General features: G+C 49.0%; 1 protein-coding gene across 2 annotated transcripts in view; it reads left to right on the forward strand.

Annotated features, from left to right (window-relative positions):
- Positions 1-3,264: 3,264 nt before the first annotated feature.
- SUGCT (succinyl-CoA:glutarate-CoA transferase) overlaps positions 3,265-24,840 on the forward strand; it is a 325,094-nt gene continuing 303,518 nt past the window's right edge. For both annotated transcript variants that reach the window (XM_029062275.2, XM_029062276.2), the window contains exons 1-6: positions 3,265-3,349; positions 8,322-8,373; positions 8,486-8,559; positions 9,672-9,757; positions 10,365-10,415; positions 14,764-14,884. In XM_029062275.2, the coding sequence (XP_028918108.1) occupies positions 3,271-3,349; positions 8,322-8,373; positions 8,486-8,559; positions 9,672-9,757; positions 10,365-10,415; positions 14,764-14,884 (463 nt within the window). In that variant the 5' untranslated portion in view covers positions 3,265-3,270. The remainder of the gene's footprint in view (positions 3,350-8,321; positions 8,374-8,485; positions 8,560-9,671; positions 9,758-10,364; positions 10,416-14,763; positions 14,885-24,840) is intronic.

The following is a 24,840-nucleotide window of genomic DNA, read 5'->3' on the forward strand; positions in this document are numbered from 1 at the left end:
GGGAAAGTACAATACGGTAGCGGAGAGAGACACAATCCCCGCCCACGACGAGCTCACAGTCTGGGGGTGGGGAGTTTTACTTTTAAACCCCAAATCAAACACACCCACTGCCATCCAGGCCTTTCTCTTTAGGATAGGGACCGTGTCTGGCCTGATTAACTTGTATCCACTGCTTAGAATGGTGCTGGACACACAGCGAGCACTTAAATACCATTTAAAAAAGTGTTCCCGAACTGCGGAAAAAACTTTTTTTCTCAAATTCCTCAGGCTACGCATCCGCTGACCACCCCAAGTCCTTCTGATGTTGCCTTACAGTAGATAAACCACCAGAGGAGGTGGGTTTCCTTCCTACCTGTCCGGCTCGCCACTCCATGAGGCCCTTTAAAACAGATTATTATTATTATCATTGTTATTATTTCATCCTACTGCAAGGTAAAGCAGCGGCAGGCCTGCTGTCAGACCACTTCTGGAAGGTTTCGGCGGGGGGGAAGAAGCGGAACGAAAGGGAAACGGAGGCAAGACCTTTGACCCTCCGCCCCGTCCTTTGGCTCTCCTTTCGTGGGCATGGAATACGCCCGTTTCTTCTTGCACTGTACTCTCCCAAGCGCTCAGTACAGTGCTCTGCGCACGATAAACGCTCAATAAACGTGAACAGGGAGAAGCAGCGTGGCTCAGTGGCAAGAGCCCGGGCTTGGGAGTCAGAGGACGTGGGTTCTGATCCCGACTCGGCCACCTGTCTGCTGCATCACCCTGGGCAAGTCACTCCACTTCTCTGTGTCTCAGTGTCCTCATCTGCCAAATGGGGATGAAGACTGTGAGCCCCATGGGGGGAGGGGGAGCAACCTGATTACCTTGTACCCTCCCAGCGCTTAGAACAGTGCTTGGCACATAGTAAGCGCTTAACAAACATCATCATCATTATCATCATCATCCCGGCTCTGCCGCCCGTCAGCTGGGTGACTTTGGGCGAGTCGCTCGACATCCCTGGGCCTCAGTTCCCTCATCTGTCAAATGGGGATGAGGCCTGTGAGCCCCAAGTGGGACAACCTGATGACCCTGTATCTCCCCCAGCGCTTAGAACAGCGCTCAGTGCACATTAAGTGCTTAACAAATGCCACCATTATTATTATTCCTCCCCGCCACCCACCAGTGTTTAGGACAGTGCCCGGCACCTAGTGAGCGCTTAACAAATCCCACCATTCTTCTTATTCCCCCCCTCGCCCCCAGCGCTTAGAACAGTGCTTAGCACATAGTAAGCACTTAACAAATCCCACCATTCTTCTTATTCTCCCCACCCCCCCAGCGCTTAGGACAGTGCCCAGCACACAGTAAGGGCTTAACAAATCCCACCATTCTTATTTTTGCCCCCCAGTGCTTAGAACAGTGCTTGGCACATAGTAAGCGCTTAACAAATCCCACTATTCTTATCATTCTACCCCCGACCCAGTCCAGCGCTTAGCACATAGTAAGCGCTTAACAAATCCCACCCTTCTTCTCATTCTCCCCTCCGCCCCCAGCGCTTAGGACAGTGCTTCGCACAGAGTAAACGCTTAACAAATCCCACCACGCTTCTCATTCTCCCCTCCGCCCAGCGCTTAGAACAGTGCTTGGCACATACTAAGCGCCTACCAAATAATAATGTTGGTATTTGTTAAGCTCTTACTATGTGCCGAGCACTGTTCTAAGCGCTGGGGGAGACACAGGGGAATCAGGTTGTCCCACGTGGGGCTCACAGTCTTCATCCCCATTTTACAGATGAGGTAACTGAGGCACAGAGAAGTGACTTGCCCACTGTCACACAGCTGACAATCCCACCACTCATCATTCTACCCCCCGCCCCCGCCCAGCGCTTAGCACATAGTAAGTGCTTAACAAATCCCACCACTCTTCTCATTCTCCCCGTCCCCGCCCAGCGCTTGGCACATGGTAAGCGCTTAATAAATCCCACTATTCTTCTCATTCTACCCCCCTCCCTCGCCCAGCGCTTAGCACATAGTAAGCGCTTAACAAATCCCACCTTTCTTCTCATTCTCCCCCTCCCCTCCCAGCGCTTAGAACAGTGCTTGGCCCCATAGTAAGCGCCTACCAAATCCCACCACTCATCCTTCTACTCCCCCTCCCCGGCCCAGCGCTTAGCACATAGTAAGCGCTTAACAAAATCCCACTATTCTTATCATCCTACCCTCCCCGGCCCAGCGCTTAGCACATAGTAAGCGCTTAACAAAAATCCCACTATTCTTATCATCCTACCCTCCCCGGCCCAGCGCTTAGCACATAGTAAGCGCTTAACAAAAATCCCACTATTCTTATCATCCTACCCTCCCCGGTCCAGCGCTTAGCACATAGTAAGCACTTAACAAAATCCCATCCTTATCATTCTCCCCACCCCCCGTCCAGCGCTTAGCACATAGTAAGCGCTTAACAAAAATCCCACGATGTTTATCATCCTACCCTCCCCGACCCAGCGCTTAGCACATAGTAAGCGCTTAACAAAATCCCACGATGTTTATCATTCTACCCCCCCCCCCCCGGGTCCAGCGCTTAGCACATAGTAAGCGCTTAACAAAAATCCCACCCTTCTTCTCCTTGTCCCCCCCAGCGTTTAGCACAGTGCTTCGCACAGCGTCAAACCCTTCGACGATCCCCTACTGAACGTACCTGGCGGGGCCCGGGCGGGTAAGGCGGGGAGCGGGGCCCGGGGGAGGGGCGGAGCGGGGGGAGGGGGCGGGGCCCCGGGAAGCGCGGGCTCAGCGTCTGCGCCTGCGCGGCCCCCCGGCCCCCCCCCGCCGCCACCGCCGCCGCCCCCTCCCCCGCCGTAGGGCGGCGGCGGCCTCGGGGGTCCGTAGGGCGGCGAGGGCCGGGGGCCGGGCGGGGCGGCGGCGGGGAGGCGGCCCCCGCACAGGTCTCCGGGCGGCCGCGGGCCCGGGCCCGGGCCGGGCGGGGAGCGGAAAGGCGGGCGGCGCCGCATCCCGCGCCTCCGCCGCTCGGGCCGCCCAGGCGCCCGCTCCGCCCGACGCCTCTCATTGGCCGCCGGACCCAGCGCCTCGGCGGCCCATTGGACGGCGGCCCCTCGCGCCGCTTCCCACCGGCCCCGGCGGCGCGCGCGCGCGAGCGCGAGGGGGCGGGGCTCGCGCGCCGGGGGGGGGGGCGGGGCTCGCGCGCGCGGGGGAGGCGGGGCTCGCGCGCGCGGGGGAGGCGGGGCTCGCGCCTCTCGGTGTCTCTCCCTCTCTACCCTCCCCCCTTCCCCCCTCCCCCCCCCCGCCCGTGGGCATGGCGCTGTGCGGGCTGCTGCGCCGCCTCCCCGGCCGCCGCGGCGGGAGGACGCTGGCCACCGGCCGCCCGCGCCCAGGTAGCCCCCCCCCCGACCCCGTCCTCGCCCCCCGCCCCATCCCCCGTCCTCGCCCCTGCCCCTTGCTCCCTGCTCTGCCCCCTGCCCCATCCTTGCCCTTGCCCCCTGCTCTTCCCCCATCCTTGCCCTTGCCCCCTGCTCTTCCCCCATCCCTGCCCCTGCTCTTCCCCCATCCTTGCCCCTGCCCCCTGCCCCATCCTTGCCCTTACCCCCCTGCCCTTCTCCCATCCTCGCCTTTGCCCCCTGCTCTTCTCCCATCCTTGCCCCTGCCCCCTGCTCCGTCCTTGCCCCCTGCTCTTCCCCCATCCCTGCCCCTGCCCTTCCCCCATCCTTGCCCCTGCCCCCTGCCCCATCCTTGCCCTTGCCCCCTGCTCTTCCCCCATCCTTGCCCTTGCCCCCTGCTCTTCCCCCATCCTTGCCCCTGCCCCCTGCCCCATCCCTGCCCCTGCCCCCTGCCCCATCCTTGCCCTTACCCCCTGCCCTTCTCCCATCCTCGCCTTTGCCCCCTGCTCTTCTCCCATCCTTGCCCCTGCCCCCTGCTCCGTCCTTGCCCCCTGCTCTTCCCCCATCCTTGCCCCTGCCCCATCCTTGTCCTTGCCCCCTGCTCTTCCCCCATCCTTGCCCCTGCCCCCTGCCCCATCCCTGCCCCTGCCCCTGCCCCATCCTTGCCCTTGCCCCCTGCCCTTCCCCCATCCCTGCCCCTGCCCTTCACCCATCCTTGCCCCTGCCCCCTGCCCCATCCTTGCCCTTGCCCCCTGCTCTTCCCCCATCCTTGCCCCTGCCCCATCCTTGCCCTTGCCCCCTGCTCGTCCCCCATCCTTGCCCCTGCCCCCTGCTCCGTCCGTGCCCCCTGCTCTTCCCCCATCCCTGCCCCTGCCCCATCCTTGCCCTTACCCCCTGCCCTTCCCCCATCCTCGCCTTTGCCCCCTGCTCTTCCCCCATCCTTGCCCCTGCCCCTTGCCCCCTCCTCCGTCCCTTGCCCCTGCCCCCATCCTTGCCCCTTCCCCCTCCTCATTCCTTGCCCCTGCCCCCATCCTTGCCCTTGCCCCCCGCCTCCCGCCCCCTCTCCCATTCCTTGCCCCTGCCCCCATTCCTGCCCCGGGCCCTGCCCCTGCCCCCACCCCTGCTCCAGCCTCTGGCCCTGGCCTTCCGTCCGGGTTTGGGCATCAGAGGTCGTGGGTTCTAATCCCCGCCCCACCCCTCGTCAGGTGTGCCACTTTGGGCCGGCCGCTTCGCTTCTCCGTGCCTCGGTGACCTCATCTGGAAAATGGGGATTGAGACTGTGAGCCCCACCCGGGACAGCCTGATGACCCCGTGTCTATCCCAGCGCTCGGAACGGTCCTGGCACCGAGTGAGCGCTTAACATTGTTGTTATTGTTGCCTCTGCCCCCACCCCCTGCCCGGGCTCTAATAATAATAGCAATAATGGTGTCGGTTAAGCGCTTACTACGCGCCGGGCACTCCACTAGGCGCCGGGGTAGATAGAAGCAGCGTGGCTCAGTGGAAAGAGCGTGGGCTTTGGAGTCAGAGGTCATGAGTTCGAATCCCAGCTCTGCCCCTTGTCAGCTGGGTGACTGTGGGCAAGTCACTTCACTTCTCTGGGCCTCAGTTACCCCATCTGTAAAATGGGGATTAAAGACTGTGAGCCCCATGTGGGACAACCTGATTTCCCCCGTGTCTCCCCCAGCGCTTAGAACAGTGCTCTGCACATAGTAAGCGCTTAACAAATGCCAACGTTATTATTATTATTATTATAATAGGAACAAATGGGGTTGGGCCCAGTCCCTGTCCCACGTGGGGCTCACGGTTTCCACGGAGGCCCAGGGAAGTGAAGTGATCTGCCCCAGGTGGCACAGCAGACAAGTGGCGGAGCCGGGATTAGAACCCAGGACCTTCTGACTAGGCCGTGCTCCGCCCCTGCCCCTGCTACACAGATGGGAAGGCCACTGGGGGGGCACCTGGGGGCATAAACGTGGGTGCGTTTTCACCTGCGCTTGTGCCTTTGTGAGCCTGCGTGCCCACCTGCCAGTCACTCTTCCTCATCTCCCACACCTTTCTGCGTCGCCCTGACTTACGCCCTTTGCTCTCCCCCCACCACGGCTCCACGGCGTTATGACTCCAGCCGTCATTTTATTTATTTATACCCATGTCTGTTTATTTGTCCTGACCTTCCCCCCTCCCACCCCCTGCCGAACTAGACTGTGAGCCCGTTGTGGGCAGGGACTGTCGCTGTTTCTTATCGTAGTGTACTTTCCCAAGCGCTTAGTATACAGTGCTCGGCACGCGGTGAGCGCTCGATAAATGCAATCGTGTGAATGAAAAATCCATCCGAAGGGTGGCAGCGAGTCTGTTTTACCATCGTGGGAGTTCCAGAGGATGATATATTAGTTATTATTATTATTATTATTATTATCAGTGTGACTTAGTGGAAAGAGCCCCGGCTTGGGAGTCAGAGGTCACGGGTTCTAATCCCAGCTCCGCCACCTGTCAGCAGTGTGACTTTGGGCGAGTCGCTTCACTTCTCTGTGCCTCAGTGACCTCATCTGGAAAATGGGGATTAACTGTGAGCCTCATGTGGGACGACCTGATGACCCTGTATCTACCCCTGCGCTTAGAACGGTGCTTTGCACATAGTAAGTGCTTTACAAATACCAACGTTATTATTATTGCCTGGAAAATGGGGGTTAAGACTGTGAGCCCCAAGTGGGACCTGATCACCTTGTATCCCTCCAGCGCTTAGAACAGTGCTTTGCACATAGTAAACGCTTAAATGCCGTCAATATTATTATTATTAGTATAGCTGTAGGGGAGCTTTTTTTTAAATTGGTACTTGTTAACCCCTTACTGTATGCTAAGCACTGGGGTGGATACAAGGTAGTCAGGTTGGACACAGTCCCTGCCCCTTATTCATTCATTCAGTAGTATTTATTGAGTGCTTATTATGTGCAGAGTACTGTACTAAGCGCTTGGAATGGACAAATCGGCAACAGATACAGTCCCTGCCCATTGACGGGCTTACGGTCTAATCATTCAATAGTATTTATTGAGCGCTTACTATGTGCAGAGCACTGTACTAAGCGCTTGGGATGAACAAGTCGGCAACAGATAATCACTTATAAGGCTCACCGTCTCAATGCCCATTTTACAGATGAGGTAACCGAGGGACAGAGACGTCGAGTGACTTGCCCCAGGTCACACAGCAGACGAGCGGCGGAGCCGGAAATGAAGGAGTCCGCTATATTGCTCCGTTGCGCTCTCCCAAACAGTACAGTGTGCTGCACATAGTGAGCGCTCAACAAATACTACTGATTGATTTCTTGATTAGATCCCAGGTCTTCTGACTGCCGGGCCCGGGCTCTTCACACTAGGCCACGCTGTTTCTAGTGTTCATGTCACTTCCAAGCCAGATCCACTGCAGGGGGTTGGTTTTTTACAAGTTTCTAATGTGGGCACAAAGGTAGCCACCCGCAGTGGACTTCAACCCTCGTTAATTTTTCCTACTTCACCCCTAGTTCATTTTTCCTACTTCACCCCTAGTTAATTTTTCCTAAAGTGATTCCGTGACAGTCGTCGCTCTCCTTCCGTGAAAAGTCCCTCTGAAAACGTGACGAGGTCTCCGTGACTAACTTCTGTGCATTCTCACTGTTGGAGAAACTTTCCAAATGTTTCCCAGACTTTCTAAAAAGTTTACCACACTCTGTGGGGCGGTTTGTTTTGTTGACCAACCTAGGAGTGTGTACTAATACCGCTAAGAGATCCACGGGTCAGCAAGACCCGAACTGACCTTTTCGATCTCCGTCAGTGCCCCTTTCCGTCCTTCTCTAGTTCTCCGGTACGGTTTTGTGGAAATCTCACCCGTTAGGGGAAGCTCGGCCTTTTGGATTCAGAAAACTGAAGGTGAAGGTTTTAGAACAACTTCCTTTTTTCTTAAGAAATGGAAATCTTTACAAAAAGGACGGTGCAGCCGCCTGGCCTAGTGGGGAAAGCACGGGCTTGGGATTCAGGGAATCTGAGCTCCAATCCTGCCTCTGTCACTGCTGTGCGACCTTGGGCAGGTCACTTCTTATCTATGTACCTCACTTTCCTCACCTGTAAAATGGATATTTAATCTCCATTCTCCCATTTAAGACTGTGAGCTCCACCGGGGGACTGTGACTCTGTGTGACCTGATTTTCTTGTCTCCGCCCCAGCGTTTAGTACGATTGGGTTAAGCACTCTGCTAGGCACTGGGATTGATACTCTACTTTTACCCTTATCCCTAATCTATTTTAACATCCATCTCCCCTTATGGATTATAAACGTCTTGTGGGAGGAGGGATCGTGTCTGCCAGCTCTGTTGTACTCTCTCAAGCACTTAGTACAGGGCTCTGTACACAGTAAGCACTCACTAAATACCATTAGTTGATATAAGATACAGACAGAGTCCTAGTCCCACTCCTTAGCTGGGGGATTGTTAAAAAAAAAAAAAGCTGAGAGAAAATATTTAGACCCGATTTTGACCTAAATATTGAAGAATTGACAATTATCCCTGAACTAAGCACACATCTCCTCTTGTTTAAATTAGAAGTTTTGGTAGCTGCTTGTTTTTAAATACCACTTCTTTGAGAGCTGAGTTTTTAAAATTCTTCAAAGTGTGGCCCATTGCTAATTAGCCTGGGAGTCAGAAGGACCGGGGTTCGAATGCCGGCTTTGTAGCTTCACTTCTCTGTGCCTCGGTTACCTCATCTGTAAAATGGGGATTAAGACGGTGAGCCCTATGCAGGACAGAGGCTGCGTCCAACCCGATTTGCTTCTATCTACCCCAGAGCTCAGTACAGTGTCTGGCATAAAGTAACCACTTAAGAAACACCATTATTATTATTACTATGATTATTATTATCACCCCAGCATTTAGTCCGGTGCCTGACATTAGTAAGTGCCTCCTTACTCTTCATAGATTGGAGAATAAAATGTGATTTTTCTGTTTCGTTAGGTCCCGCTAATGTGAAGCCCCTGGAAGATGTGAAAATTCTAGATCTAACAAGGTTTGTATTTAGGAATCTGGGTTCCAGGGCAGCCGCTGATTTTTAGGCTGAATAATCCAGTGTACGTCTGGTGAAAGAATAATGAATGCGGGCATCGCTGTTCACCTTGCAGAGTGCTGGCTGGACCTTTTGCCACTATGAATCTAGGAGACCTCGGAGCGGAAGTTATTAAAGTGGAAAGACCAGGTAAATCGTGAGTTTTTCTCTGGGAAAAGAAATGGTAATTCCGCCGTGGTACTTCCCAAGCATTTAAGGCAGACCCTTCCTCAATGCATACCTTTACTCAGTGCTTTGTACGGTGTCTGGCACCTAATAAGTGCTTAACAAATACCATTATTGTTATTATTGTTATTGCAATGGCACTACTGTTATGGCAGTTTAAAGATCTGGGTATGTTTGTAGTTCTCTTTTCCCACCAAGATTTTTTAGCCCTTAATCAATCAGGGGTATTTAGTGAGCTTTTACTCTATGCAGAATACTGTTCTAAACCCTTGGGAAGACACAACACAACAGGGTCGGTAAATGCATGATCCCTCCCCACGAGGAGCTTACGGTCTACAGGGGGACACAGACATTCAAGTGGATTAGGGATAGGGGAAATAGTAAAATGTAAGAATATTTATGGCCCCGTACCCTTTCCACTAGGACTCGCTGCTTCCCAACCTGGCCAATTGAGCTTCGTTCAATCAATAGTATGTATCAAATGCTACTCTGTGCAGAGCACTGGCTTGGGAGAATACAGTGTAGTAGACACCCTCCCTCCCCACAATATAGCAGGGAAGACAGACACCTAAGATAAATGATAGGGAAGAGAAGTAACAGGGTATAAGGATATATCTATATCTGATATTGCTCTTGTGCGTCCGCTCTCTCTCTCTCTCTATATATATATATAAACAGAGAGAGAGAGAGAGAGAGAGAAAGTACTATAGGGGGTGGGCTGAATCCCTAATCGCTTAGGGGGTGCAGACTCAAGTGCATTAGTGATGCAGTAGAAAGGAAAATACTGTGCGACATGAGAGATTGGTCAGAATAGCTTCATTCATTCATTCATTCAATCATATTTATTTAGCACTTATTATGTGCAGAGCACTGTACTTGGTACTTGAGAAAGGCAATAAAGAGAGACAATCCCTGCCCACAACAGAGATGTGATTTAAATAGGGCTTTGAAGATGGGGACAGGGAAGATCTGCTGGATAACAAGGGGGAGGGAGTTCCAGGCTGGGGTCGGAGGGTCGGGGGTGGAGGGGCTTCGTCATTTTGCAGAGACCCTGAAGGGAACCACTCTGTTTCCAGGATCTGGAGATGACACGCGGACCTGGGGACCCCCCTTCGTGGGGACAGAAAGCACTTATTTTCTCAGCGTCAACCGCAATAAAAAGGTAGGAAGATGACGGAGTCAGTATTTCCCCTCCGAAAGACACGATGAGCCTAGGTTTTCCTGAATCGCTCTATAGGTACAGTCGGGGTTCCGTAAAAGAACGGGCCACCCAGGGATATCCCTTGGAGAATCACCATCTCCTGCATTAGTAATCCTTAGCTCTCCCATAATGCAGATTTTTCACCGATCAGTTTGGCTGGGAGGCCATGGCGGGAATTAAGAGACGGTCTTCCGACCACGTGGGTGAGTCTACATAGAACGCGATGTCACCTTGGAAGAACCGGTTGTGACCACACACGTGGTGACTAGTTTAGGGGTCCGTGTGACACCACAGACTTTCCTTCTCTTGGGCTTTGCAGGAATAGGCCCCCCTCGGACCCTTTGCCGAGAACTGACTGTGCCTTTTAATTTGAAGGGTGCACTTGGTCAGGATCCAACTTTGTCCCAAAAGATGCCTGACGAAGGCTTTGCTCTGTCTTGACATTATATTTGTCGAATATTGCTGGAGAGAATTTAAAATGATTCTGGGAGGAAAAAGAATTAGTTTGAAGAGTGAATGAATCAGTGATCCTGGAAAACTCTAACTTAAAAACCCTTTTTGTCTTCAGAGTATAGCCATCGATATTAAAGATCCAAGTGGAGTGAAGATTGTCAAAGAGGTACAGTATACTTTTTATACAGGTAATTTCTTAGACTAGTTGCATGCAGGAGAATAACAGTGAGAAAACCCTTGGATAATTGGTTGAAGAGTCTCTGAGCCATAAGCGGGATGGCTTTTCCCCATGTAAAACACGAAGAAGGTCAGATTTCCTGCCCTGGCCAAAAAGAGCAAAGGAGGCAATTAGCATGGAATAAAAATAGAACAAACCATGTCAGTTGAGAAGCTGGCCTAGTGGATAGGGCACAGGCCTAGAATTCCCATCCTGGCCCCGCCGCTTGTCTGCTGGGCGACCTCGGTCAAGTCATTTCACTTTTCAGTGCCTCAGTTACCTCATCCATAAAAATGGGGATTAAGACTGTGAGCCCCATGTGGGACAGGGACTGTGTCCGACCTGGTCAGCTTGCATCTACACCAGCGTTTAGTACGGTGCCTGGCACATAGTAAGTGGTTAACAAATACCATAAAAAAGGAAGTCAGTGGCATTGAGTGCTTACTGAGCGCAAAGCTTGTACTAAGCGCTTGGAAGAGAACAATACAACAGAGTTGGTAGATACGGGCCCTGCCCCCCACCCGACTCTGGCTGCCTTCCTGCCCAGCTGAGGAGTCGAGCGGCGAGCGGAAGAAAAAGGGTTCGATGGGACCCTTGAAGGAAGAACTTATGTAACGTTATTTATTTGTATTGATGTCTGTCTCCCCCGCTCTAGACTGTAAGCTTGTCGTGGGTAGAGAACGTGCCTGTTTATTGTTGTATTGTACTCTCCCAAGCTCTTAATACAGTGCTCTGCACACAGTAAACGCTCAATAAATACGACTGAATGAATGAATGAATGAATGAATGAACTCGCCTCTGTGGGAGGAAGGTGACGGGGAGAAGTGAGAGAAAAACTCTCAGAGCCACCCCCACCCAGAGATAACGCAAAAGTGGGCAGAAGGGTGACAGAAAGATCAAGCCACATGAGAGAGATACCCAGACAGAGACTCTCTTTCTCTTTGCACAGTGTAAGGAGAGAAAGGCTGATCGGGGCAAAGGCAAACCCGGTGAGACAGATGGAAAATGGCTAAGGTAATCAAAGGCTCAATCATCAGCCGTAGAGAGAGAGAGAGGGAAAAAAAGAAGTCTCAGTAGTATTTACTGAACACCTTCTATGTGTAGAGTGCTGTACTAAACACTAGGGAGAGTAAATTAAAAAAAAAAAAGATGGTGTTTGTTAAGCGCTTACTATATGCCAAGCACTGTTCCAAGCGCTGCTATAGATACAAGGTAATCAGGTGTCCCAGGTGGGGCTCTCAGTCTTCACCCTCATTTTACAGATGAGATAACGGAGGCACAGAGAAGTTAAGTGACTTGCCCAGAGTCACACAGCAGAGAGGTGGCCGAGCCGGGATTAGAACCCACGACCTCTGACTCCCAAGCCCGGGCTCTTGCCAATAAGCCAGACGTTATCACTTCCCTTGGACTTCTCCAAGTGCTCAGGGACGTCTATTGCCTTCCAGAGAATAGTAGAATAGTCAGCCTCAGTTGACGGTTTCTGAATGTCTGTTTCAAGGGTACGCGAGGGTGATGGCATCTCGTTGAGCTGGAAGGAGCTCCCAGTGTATTGGATATGTGTGTGTGTGTGTATATGCGTGAGAGAGAGAGAGAGGAAATTTGGGAGGATCGGCCTGAGGAGAAAGTTCCGTTCTGGCTCGTGGCGGAGCTGTGGGTAATTTTGGTTCAAGCCTGGTGAAGGTGTCCCAGCAGAAATGGTCTTTTGCTTGGCCTGGATCCCTTTCCCACTCCCCTTCCTACAAGCAGGAACCTGGCCCGTCTTAGGAGAAGTAAGATTGGAGCCGAAATGCAAGTTTTAAAGGAAACTTGGCTATTGGTGCCCCCGGGATGTTTAGGCCTTGATTTTGTTGTCTCGTCTCCTTTTTATACCCCCATTATCCTCCAAAATTACAATAGATTTTTGTATGGGGATGAATAAGTCCCCCTGAGAGGGCTGTTCACATCTCTTCAGTAAGTAGTTTGAAAGGAAAGGGAAAAAAAAGGGTCCCATCAGCTAGTGCAGGGCCAATCGGAATACGTTTGAGTCTGGGAAGGAAATTTAGGAACTGCTGCTTAAGCGACACCAGAGGGTGCCCAAACATTATGCCTGGGAGTGTAGCTTGTACCAAAACAAGAGGTGATTTAGTTCTTTTTTTATTTTCTCAATACCAGAGGGAACAGTGGATGTTAAAAAAAAAAAAGAAAAAGAAAAAAGAAAAAAGAACAGCAACAACAACAGAAAAACCCAACAAAAGTCCCAAATGTTGGATTCCGATGGTTTTCTCAGCCAGATTGTGATAATTTGAGGTTCACATCACAGGGCCGATTTGCCTTTGAGTCTGATTCATGAGTTGAAACCACATTTTCACCTCATGTTGAACTGCGTCGTTTGTCTGTGAACATTATTCACGTCTCCTGCTCCCAGCCAGTTATGCCATTCATAAGTTATGTGCCGGGACTGTCTGAATGAGAATTTGTTTCTGTCTCCCCTGTGGAATACTTCCTGGCTTATATTCTTTCTTTGGCTCAAAGCGTTGCAAAACAAACTCTTCGCTAAGACTGGTGGTGGTGGCGATTGCTGATATAATGAGTCTAGTTCGTAGAACCCGTTCCAAATATTATGCCTTGCAATCAGCCGGACATCTGATCACTCCAGAAAAAGACTTCTCCTTCATCAGCTAGGCCAACTAGGGACAGGTCCCTTTAGAGGAGTTTATTAAATACGCCTCTACATCTTAATATTGTCACACCTATGGCACGATTGGAGATGTAGGTAGCGCTTTTCATCTTACCTTTCAAAGACGCCCCCCCCCCCCCCCCCCCCCCCGCTGCGTCAACTTGTTAATCCTCACGGCATCCCTGGGGGATAGGTTGACAGTAGACAGAGTGATTTCTTTAAATTCTGTTTCAGTTCACTTTTAAGTCCCCTTATGGTTTGCATTAAATGGCTATTTTTCTTTACTTATAGTTAAATTAGAATTCTTTCCTCCTTAATTTGTTGTACAAGAAACATCGTCAAGTGGAAAAAGCACTGAAGTGGAAGTCAAGTGATCCGATTCTGGTCTGAGATCAGACAAGGTGATTAACCTTTTTCCTGGCAGAGAAACCTCAAGTTCAAAGTAGGGAATCTGACCTAACGCTTTTCTGTCGAGTGCTTTCAGTCCCTTGTCATTGAATATGAGCTACAGTTCAGTGCTTTAGAAAAAACTTCGTGAAGTCATTTTCAAAGACTTCAATTTCTCAGGGTCAGAGAACTCCGAAGAGCAAAAGCACTTTGGGGTCAGAATTGGCATTTATTAAGGTTCCGTGTGTATTTTATGGCTGATGTACAAAATCTAAGCTAAACAAGACCTGGCCTGAATCCCTAGAAGTTTACAGTCAAAGTTACGGACAACAGAGAAGAGAATTATTCTTTATAATGAGAGACAAGATGTGGGCAAAGGACAGGGGAACATTACAATGAAATAGCGTTTACCAATTTTGTTAAATCGCATGTGCCTCGCTGACTCTCTCCTGACTCTGATTTTTCTGTTTCCACTCCTCCAAAAACCATTTGGACAGTTAAGTATAATTTAGGAGTTTGCATTGTTTAAGGTAAATGGCAGGGGTCGAGAGCCTTCATTCTTTTACTATCCTAACATTTGATTAATGACGAATTCGACTAGGTTACGTTCACCTGGTAATATCACATCTAAGAGGAACTTGAAATAATAATGACGATGGTGATGATAATAGAGGTATTCGTTAGGCATTAGGCCCCAAATACTGTATTAAGATATTCGGGTTCGGTCCAGTCCCTTTCCCCTGTGGGGTTCACAGTCAAAGGAGGAGGGAGAACAGGTATTTTATAAATGAGGAAACTGAGGCATGGTATTTGTTAAGTGCTGACTGTGTACCAGGCACTGTTCTCAGCCCTGAGGTAGATACAAGGTGATCGGGATGGACACAGTCAGTGTCCCACATGGGGCTCACGGTCCTAATCCCCACTTTACAGATGAAGGAACTGAGGCACAGAGAAGCAAAGTGACTTGCCCCAGGTCACACAGCAGACAAGTGGCAGAGCCGGGTTGAGAACGCAGGTCCCCCGACTCCCAGGCCCGTGCTCTTTCCACTAGGCCAGCTGCTTCCACAGATCTAGGGTTATAGAAATCATTTGAGCCCAGTTATCTACTGAAACACTTTCCTGGACGTCTGCGTTGAAACGAAGCCAGGGCCCGCATTGTTGACTGAAATTTCTAGCTCTATCATGTGAGGAACTTGCTTAACTTCTGGAAGTCCGGTAAACCAAAATCTGACTCATCTTTGCTTATCCTTTCAGCTTGCAGCTGCCTGTGATGTATTGGTGGAAAACTACGTCCCTGGCAAGCTGCTTGAAATGGGCCTGGGATATGAAGATATCAACAAGGTGGCTCCTCATATCGTCTACTGTTCCATAACAGGTATTCCTACCTTAATGCTATGCCGGATCTCAGGTCCCTGCAGCGAAACCGACTTCCCGTTCTCTCCTGGCTTTACCAGGAGAAAAAAACAACAAAAAACCAAACCTGGGCATGTAACATCAGATGGTCATGAATATTTCACCTAAAATAAGGCGATGATTGTCTTTGTAGACAGAGACCCGTGTCTAATTCCCACCTGGGTCTCTCTCCCAGTGCTTAGTACAGTATTCTGCCCGCAGTAAGTAGTTACTGCGGAGGTCCCCACAGTCTGAGAGGAAAGACAACTGTAGGCACAGAGATACATTTATTGGCACTAGGATGTTTTTGGAGCAAACCCCGTGCTCACGTTACCGGAAGACCTGGAAAGGGCCGGAAAGTTTTTCCAAAATGAACGGCACGTCTCCTGCGTAGGGAATCGTTCACAGAAGTTGCTATTTCTTTTCTACTTCCCTTCCGGTAGAAGTGCCAAGGAGCAGGGAAGTGGTCAAGCGGTGGCCTCCAGGAGAAAGTCGGAAAAGAAATAAAATTGAGAAATTGAGAGTTGGTAGTGTCCGCTTCTTGCCTTCTGGTCAGGTTGCAGAAGCAGCGTGGCCTAGTGGTAAGAACACAGGGCTGGCAGTCAGAGGACTTGGGTTCTAAACCTGACTCTGCCCAGTGCTCTCTGTGTGACCTTGGGCACGGCCCTTAATTTCTTTGGGCCTCAGTTCTCCTGTTCTCCCTTGCACTTATCCTGAGAGCACCATGCGGGACAGGGACTGTGTCCAACCCAGTTCGCTTGATCTTCCTCAGTGCTTAGAACAGTGTTTGACACATAGTAAGCGCTTATCATATACCATTAAAGAAAAAAAGGGTCATCCTTCTTTTTGTTCACCTAGCCCACCTTGGCCTCTGGCATGCTCTGGGCCTGTTCTCCACCCAGCCCCTGGTTCTAAAGGACCACCCCTCTCCTTAAAGGTAACTTTATCTCTGCCTTCTAAACCCACCTTAAAAATCCCGCCTCCTCCACGAAACCAAGTGAATGGAAGCAGACACAGATCCCAGCCGCCCAAAAACAACCAAATGATCATCCAGCCCTGACCTCCACCTCTTCCCTTCAGGGAAATAAAACGTAATATAAAATGGTTCTCATCAACGGAGACACAGAAAGAAAAGCAGAATCCCCTTTTTACATCCTCTCGGACAAAAGCTTCCCAGAGAAAAGGCTCGGGCCTCTGTTCTACTGTGCGGTATAATGCCCGGGGAATACAGTTCATAAGAACTGATGATGAGATGATGCCTGATGGCCTGCCGAAATGACAGCTGGCACAGTAGGGGTATCTCTAAGAGGTAGGATGAGAATTCAGCGTTCTCTTTGCTGTTCTTCTGTGCATTGGAAATTGACCCTCGATGAAGGGCAGCGGCCTTACGAGACCTCTAGAAGGGGTTGTGCATGGTTTTGGCCCCGAGCTGCTACATACCCAAGGGCTGAGAGAATATCCGTTCGCTATGCTGCTAATTCAGTCGTGAGCATTTTTGGCAAGGGGGATGATTGGCGGACTTCGGAGCCATTAACTAGGACAGGCATTTCAAACTCATTCCTGTGGAGGGGTTACTTACGTCGTTTATACATTCATACGTGGGCTGTGTTTTTTTGAACAAGCTGCAAATCATTAAAACGCTCAGTTGTGCCAGAAGGTGTGTTTTTTCCCTGTGCATTTTTGGATGGAAAACAATGGCAGAATTAAGGAACATTCTTTCGACAACTGGCCTCTGTGGGGTTACGGCGCAGTGTGGCGTATGAAGAAGCAGACGCACTCGTGCATACTGCTTTGGACCCTGTCAGTTTTCCTAGGCGCGAGGTTTCTCGAGGACACACAGTCCCCGCGTTGTAGGAGAAGAGCATGCGTGTTCATCGTCGACCTAGTGCGTTGCTATCTAAAGGAAGCCCACGGTTGGAGAAGGTCTTGTGGAGGGACGAAAAGGCAAGAGAGGGAGAGAGGGAGAAATAAAGGGAAAGACCGATGCACACACTCACCCATACTCTTTCATTTCACACCCTCACTCATGCAAACGTATACACTTTCTCGCTCTCCTTCACACATACACACGCAGTCACAGTTTCTTTCTGGCTCACACCCAGTCACTTGGAAGATCTCCTCTCAGCCAGCAGCAGTAGCAAGAGAAGCAGTATGGTGTAATGAATAGAGCACGGGCCCGGGAGTCAGAAAGTCATGGGTTCTAATCCCCGCTCCGTCACTTGTCCGCTCTGTGGCCATTACTTTCCTTCTCTGTGCCTCAGTTACCTCAACTGTAAAATGAGGTTTGAGACTGTGAGCCCCACGTGGGACAGGGACTGCGTCCAACCCAGTTTGCTTGTATCCACCCCAGCGCTTAGTACAGGGCCTGGCACACAGTAAGGGCTTAAATGCTGCAATTATTATTATTATTATCGAGAGATGCAGTTAAGGCTCTGTCTTTGTCACATGTGCCATCAGTCTCCAGCTCCTTGGTCTGGACGGGAAGGGTCCCTAACACTTCTGCTGCTGGGAGCGGCTCACCAGGGTCCCTGGATTGGGGTAACTTCAAAGGAGCCTCTCAGAAATCCAGGGAGTGGCCCCCGTAAACACCACCACAACGATAATAATAACGGTATTTGTTTGTTAAGTGCTTACTAGGTGCCAGGCACTGTACTAAGCGCTGGGGTGGATACAAGCAAATCAAGTTGGACACCATCCCTGTCCCACATGGGGCTCACAGTCTCAATCCCTATTTTACAGATGAGGGAACTGAGGCCCACAGAAGTGAAGTGACTTGCCCAAAGTCACACAGCTGATAAGTGGCGGAGCCGGGATTAGAACCCACGACCTCTGACTTCCAAGCCCGGGCTTATTCCACTAAGCCACGATGCCACCTGAGTCTGGAGCAGGAAGCATTCTGCCGGCCGGGGAGCTGAAGCGTCCGTCCGCTTGTCTGCAATCTCTAAGCTGTCCTCAGCCGGCCATACAGAACCGAGCCACAACCCACAGACTCTGGATTTTGCCGGCCTGACCTCGGCTCTCATCTAGAGAAGAAACTTTAAAGGTGGAATAGGTGAATTAAATGGATGCTTTAACAGACGAACGTGTCTGTTGTGTTGTTACGTTGTACTGCCACACACAGTAAGCGCTCAGTAAATATGATTCATTGACTGACTGAAACTCAGTTCCTCTATTTGGCAGATGACATAAAAATTGGGCTTTAGGAAAAAAGTTCGGTGTGCCCTAGCGGATTGGAAAATGAGCTCTACAAAGTTTAAGTAAATTCGATAGGAACCGGGCCAAGGAAGAAGTTAGGGATAAAAACAAGTCAAAACAAACTTACCACTATTGGATGGGAAAAACTTGGCTAGACCAATATTAATAATAACCATAATAATAATGGTGTTTGTTAAGCACTTACTATGTGCCAAGCACTGTTCTAAACACTGGGGGTGGATACAAGGTTATCAGGTTGTCCCAGATGGGGCTCACATTCTTAATCCCCATTTTACAGATGAGATAACTGAGGACCAGAGAAGTGAAGTGACTGGCCCAAAGTCACACAGCTGACAAGTGGCGGAGCCGGGATTAGAACCCACGACCTCTGGCTCCCAAGCCCGTGCTCTTGCCTTTAAGCCACGCTACTTGCCGGAAGGCTAGCCGAGGAGCTTGGGACTTTCCTTTTCTGAACTTTCTGTATTTCCTAACTACATATCATATATCATATCATAACTTTATAAAGTGGTTTATAGTTTGATTTTATATTTCGTTGGGTTTTTCTATTCCTTTCCTGATGATGCTCGGTATTCATATGGCCAGTCTGGTCAATTTGAGTCAGAATCGAGGACAGATGATCTCAAAGAACAGTTAATCCCGACGCCAAGGTCAGTCTTCTGGGATGTGACTGATAGCTCTGTGCCCAACGTCGTGGAGTTGTAATTTGGATTATTTTCCCCAAGGTGTAGCTCCTCCTCCTTGCTCCCAGTGAAGTTCATCTGCCATGTTTTGTTCCACTTAGCTTTCGGAGGTCTTTCTGCAGGGCATTTCCTGATAATTTATAGGGTTCTGTAAAGTAAAACCGGTCCTGGCATTGATCTCCATTCTTTAAACTTCTCCATCCTGAAAAGGGGCCATTTAACCAAAGCTACCTGCTTTGTTTCCTCTCTTTTGGCCAACTTTCTGTCAATGGCAGATCAACAGGAGTGTGGTATGTAAGAGAGTCAGGAAGTAATCCTAGGAGTCTACACTAGTCACTCTTACCAGGCCAAAATGCCGGAAGGCAGACAGGATCTTGGCAGCAGGACAGATATAAGAGAACTATAGGGAGACAAACTAAAACCTCGTTGCTCTATTTTTAGAACATACAAAAACACTTGACATCGACAGACCTGAGCTCAGACAGCTACTGAGGAGAAGCAGCGTGGCCTAATGGATAGAGCCCGGGCCTGGGAGTCAGACGGTCTTGCGTTCTAATCCCGGCTCTGCTCCTTTTCTGCTCTCTGGCCTTGGGCGAGTCACTTCACTTCTCTGTGCCTCAGTTACCTCATCTCTAAAATGGGGATGAAGACCGTGAGCCCCATGTGGGACAGGGACTGTGTATAGTGCCTGGCACATAGTAAGCGTTTAACAAATACCACAGTTATTATTACTATTATTATTAGTGACTCTACCCCAACTTGCTAGCCGAATCTACTGAATTGAACGGATTTTCAGCTCCTTCTCACAATGGCCATACACTGTGTTCTTCCTCCTTGCCTAAATTCCTTTGCTCCTCCCGGCCACCTTCTCCACCCTCCCCTCCCAAGTCTTTAGGATCCTTTCCCTCAACACCACCATTATTTACTACCGTCAGCTCCCTGGCCGCTTGGTAAGACGACAGTCGCTCTCGTTGAAATCTCGGCCCGGGGAACAGAGGTAATGCAATTTACGACAGAAACACATGCTCCCGAAAGGTGGAAATTTGCAGAACTTATCCTGGGCATTTTGAAATAGAAATTCTAGACATAGAGGTGTCTACTTTCTTGGTTTTGGCCTGGAGACGGATCCGGTGAATATCAGGCCGTTGGCTATAAAATGGCATGATTGACGACTCTCCTCGTGATTCTACTGAGTCTGTGCTCCCCAAGATTTCCGGTGGCCCCTTGAGAAGCAGTGTGGCCTAGTGGATAGGGCGTGGGCCTCAAAGTCAGAGGGACCTGGGTTCTGATCCCGGCTCTGCCACTTGTCTGTTGTGTGACCTTGGGCAAGTCGCTTAATTTCTGCATGCCTCAGTTACCTCATCAGTTAAATGAGGATTAAGAATGTGAGCCCCGTAGGGGAGAGGGACGGTATCCCACCCAATTATCTTGTATCTACCCCAGCGCTTAGTTCAGAATCTGGCACATAGTAAGTACTTTACAATACCATTAAAGAAAAAGAAATCTAATGGTCTCTTCTCTGTCTTTTCCCCTTGACCTTCCAATCACTTTCGAGATGAAAGACGTCCTCTTTTCATAGAAGCTTTCTCTGCATCCTTTGTCATTACAAGCTCTGTACTTGTGGTTTTCGGCCTACTTCGCAGACTGTTCCTTCTCAGTTTCTTTTCCTGGCTCTTTCTCTCCTCCCCCTTCAGTTTTGATTAACCCCCAAGACTCAGTTCTGGGTCCTCTCCTCTTCTTGCTCTCCAATCCCTATCTCCAGGAACCGTGGGGTTTCAACTACCACTTTTATGCAGATGCTTCCCAAATCTCCATCTCCAGCCCAGACCTCTCACCCACTGTGCAGTGTGCTATTTCATTGATGGTATTTGTTAAGCCCTTGCTATGTGCCAAGCACTGTTCTAAGCACTAGGGGTAGATACAAGGTTATCAGATTGGACACAATCCCTGTCCCGCAGAGAGCTCACAGTCATTCATTTATTCAGTCATATTTACTGAGCACTTATTGTGTGTAGAGCACTGTACTAAGCGCTTGAAAAGTACAATTCAGCAACAAGTAGAGCCAATCCCTGCCTATCAATGGGCGGTCTAGGTAGGAGGGAGTAGAGGCGTCTTTGGGGCATTTCTTTCTGGATGACTTACCTGCCCCTCGTGGTTAGTATGCCCCAAACTTACCACCTCACTTTCACTCCTATCTCTATCTTTTTAACTTTCTAGGAACATATCTACCAACTCTGTTTTATTATACTCTCCCAAACGCTTAGTACAGTGTTCTGCATGCAGTAAGCACTCGATAAATACTACTGATTGTTTGATTGGTAGAATTTTCTGGGAAAACCTGGTATTATCTTGGACCCCTCTCTTTCATTTTCCTTCCGTATTCAGCTTATCTCTACTTCCTGACAGTTGTTCTTCTTCCTATTTAATGGATCCATATCTATCCTTTCACCCTTATGACTTCAGCCTGGTTCACACTCTCTTCACTTGTGGTATTTGTCTCCTCCACTAGATTGAAATCTCTTTGAGAGCGGGGATTGTATCTATTAATTCTACTGTATGCTCCCAAAGGCTCAGAGTAAGTACTACTGATTGGTTGCCTTCTTCCTGGTCTCCTGGCATTCAGTCTTTCCCCTCTTCATTCAATTTCAAGTGTCAACTTTAAAAAATGCCTGTCAACATTTCTCTCTCCTCAAAATTCCCCAGTTGTTCTCCATCGAATCTCACAGGAAATATTATCATCATCCTCATCATCACCAATGGCATTTATTGAGTGCTTACCGTGAGCTTATTGAGCATTGTACTAAGTGCTTGGGAAAGTACAATCCAGAACTCCTAACCACTGGTTTTGGTGTTCTCCAGTGGGCTGGCTACTTATCTGGCTTTTCTTCTCTCCTGCTCCACTCCAGTTCATACAGTTCACTCCTCCCAAAATCACCTTGTAAGTATTCCATGTCTGTGAAGGCAAAATGTGTCATTTCTGTTCCATGACAAGATGGAATCCCTTACAGCCCTCGAGAATGGTGGCAAGGTGAATGGACAATGTGAGAGCAGAGGAAGAGGTGCAAGCTTTTCAGTAGTCGTGTAGGTGAGGATTTTAAAAAGAACTTGCCCTTTTCTCAAGTGACTCTTTTTTTTCCAAAGGGGGCAATCATGGGCACATTTCCTAGGCAGCTTGGTAAAGTGACTTATGTTTCTGAAAAGAGAGTCGTGTAGAAGTGAAAGGTTTGCATTTGAAAACCAAGTTCAACTCCTCTTTAGAATTCTCCAGGTTTCTTATATTTAATAATAAGGCTAATTTAATCAGTCAAGCATTATATATGATCTGACTGGGGTTCTAGAATTTCTGTGACATTTCTAGACATTAACGCTGCCGTCCAACTAATGTCAACCCCCCAAATTGTCTGTTCTCACTCACATGCAGGCTTTGTAGTAGATGAGAGTAACCTTAGAACTGTTAGGAGTTTTACGTGTAATGTATTTTGACAGCTCCAGGTTTGGGATTGGTTAAGTCTCTATGAAATTTGGCCTGTTGACAAAATGCTCTACTAGTCACAAGGGAGTTTCCAGTTGTTTAGGTTGGAGTGGTCCTGTTTAACCGTGGACTCAAACAATGAACAAATACGGGTTATGTGTATCAGCAGTAAAAGACAACATTGGCAAAGAGGTTCCACCAACCTCTGGGAATTTTTTTTTTTGGGGGGGGAAGGAGGAAAATTTATTTTCGCCGCATAGAAAGCAAAAGATGAAAACACTTTCTTTGAGGGGGAGAATTTAGATTTCACTAGCAGGATCGCTTGCCTTTACCTTGGGTTAATGAGAGAAGATTATACCCTACTCCTGCTCTTTACTATAAGCTGGTTGTGGGCAGGGGGAATGTTTCCCAACTCTGCTGTATTATAGTCTCCAAAGTGGTTAGTACAGTGCTCTGCACACACACAGTAAGCACTCAATAAATGTCACTGATTAATTAATTAACTAGACCCTCAACTCTTACCAACCATATCCCCTCTGATTCACTCACCATCAAAATTACTCTGAACTTGTTGAGCCGAAAGAGTTTTCTACTCAACCACTTTTCATTGCTTCCAGAGTCCTTTATTTGTTGTAAAGCATGGCTGAATGAGATAGGTTAAACAAGATGGGATCTAATGCATATTGACTTCACGTCATCGGTGGTAGGGAAGGGATTGGTCGTAACCCTACCACTTCTGATTCAGGCAGCTACATGAACCTGAGAACCTTTATTTAAAAAAGAAAAAAAATTGTCTTTAAGTGCTTACTCTATGCCAGGGACTGTACTAAATGCTGAGGTAGACACAGAGTAATGAGGTTGTCCCACTTGGGGCTCACTGTCTTAATCCCCATTTTATAGATGAGGTAACTGAGGCATAGAGAACTTACGAGACCTGCCCAAGGTCACACACAGACGAATGGCAGAGCCGGGCTTAGTACCTTGGTCGTTCTGATTCCCAGGCTCATGCTCTAGCCCCTAGACCACCCTGCTTCTCTGTTTCTCTTGAGAAACTCTGCATAGCCCAACTTGTTTAGTATTTGTTAGAGCCCAGGTCTGCTGAGGGTATCATTATTATTATAATAACGATAATAATAGCATTTGTCAAGTGCTTACTATTGTAAAGCGCTGTACTAAACCTTGGATTAGGTACAAGGTAATCAGATTGGACACAGTCCCTGTCCCTCACTGGGTTCCTTGTCTAAGTAAGAGGGAGACTAGGTATCGAATCTCCATTTCACAGATGAGGAAACTGAAGCCCAGGGAGGTGAAGTGACTTTCCCAAGGTCACACAGCAGGCAAGTGGCAGAGCTGGAATTAAAATCCGGGTCCTCTGCCTCCCGGCCCATGCCCTATCCACTAGGCCATTCGGCTTCTCATTGCTTTTGTAAGGCATACACACTGTGGCAAGAGGTCTCGGTGAGGTTCCTGGCAATTTTCTGGTGTATGATGTACACTTTTCTTGTATATGTATCTGCTCTGCCCCCTTTTAATCCAACATTGTGATTTAGTGAGTACATAGATTTTGGTGTTCACCAGTACCCAATTCAGGAGGTCCCTGGCTAGGATCTGGTAAGCAACAAGAGCAGTAAGATCAATCAGTCGTATTTACTGAGAGCTTACTGTGTTCAGAGCACTGTAAATGAGCTCTTGGGAGAGTACAGCACAACAATATGTCACCCACAATTCCTGCCTACAGCAAGCTTACAGCCGCAAGGACGAGTTCACAGTCTAAGATTCCTCAGTTAGCTTTCTGGACAATATTGAAAATGATGGTGTCTTTGAAATCCTGTGACATTTCCCCATTATTTTGTGTGGCGATGAGCCAATGCAAGCTTTGCTCTTTACTCTTGAATGATTGAGATTAAAAAGCTGGAGTTGTTGGCGAAGTTGGGCATATTGTGTGCATTTATGAAGGGCTTTCTATGTGCCCAGCATTGGGATATTTACGAGGTTGTAAGAATGGACTATTAGGGTGGATTTTAGGAAGACTCGCCATTTTCAAGTTTTTCAAATACCCCACAGAATCCTGGGTTAGATGGATCATCAATCTGACCCAGGAAGGTCTTTGCTTCTGGCTGTTATAAAATGGGGCTAGTTCATAATGCAAGTCAGCAAATGCCTCGAGTGAAAAAATGTCTTTGTTTCACCTTTCTGTTTCTTCTAAGCGATATAGAATTGAGAAGCCTCTGCTGTAGAGCAGAAAAAGTGAATAAGAGCCCATATGGGGGCAAGATTAGAAGTGTCCACTGGGTTTTTCCTCAGGAAAGGCTTTTTTAGTGAGCAGTTGAGCATTTTAGATACTACTAGTTTTTACTGGGAGGCATTGCTTTTGCTGAGCGACTATTGCTTAAATACTACTGAAATATTATTGAACGAATGAATGAGTCTTTTTCCTCCCGCTGCTTCACTTTTCCACTCTATTGCCTCGAGGGTCTCTCAAATAGACTGTATCAGGGAACCCCCAAAAAACCCAACATCTGAGACAAAACTGATGAGATAGGTTGGGTTGATACGTGAGAGAGATCTATT

Source organism: Ornithorhynchus anatinus, chromosome 4, assembly GCF_004115215.2.
Source record: "Ornithorhynchus anatinus isolate Pmale09 chromosome 4, mOrnAna1.pri.v4, whole genome shotgun sequence".
NCBI classification, from domain to species: domain Eukaryota; kingdom Metazoa; phylum Chordata; class Mammalia; order Monotremata; family Ornithorhynchidae; genus Ornithorhynchus; species Ornithorhynchus anatinus.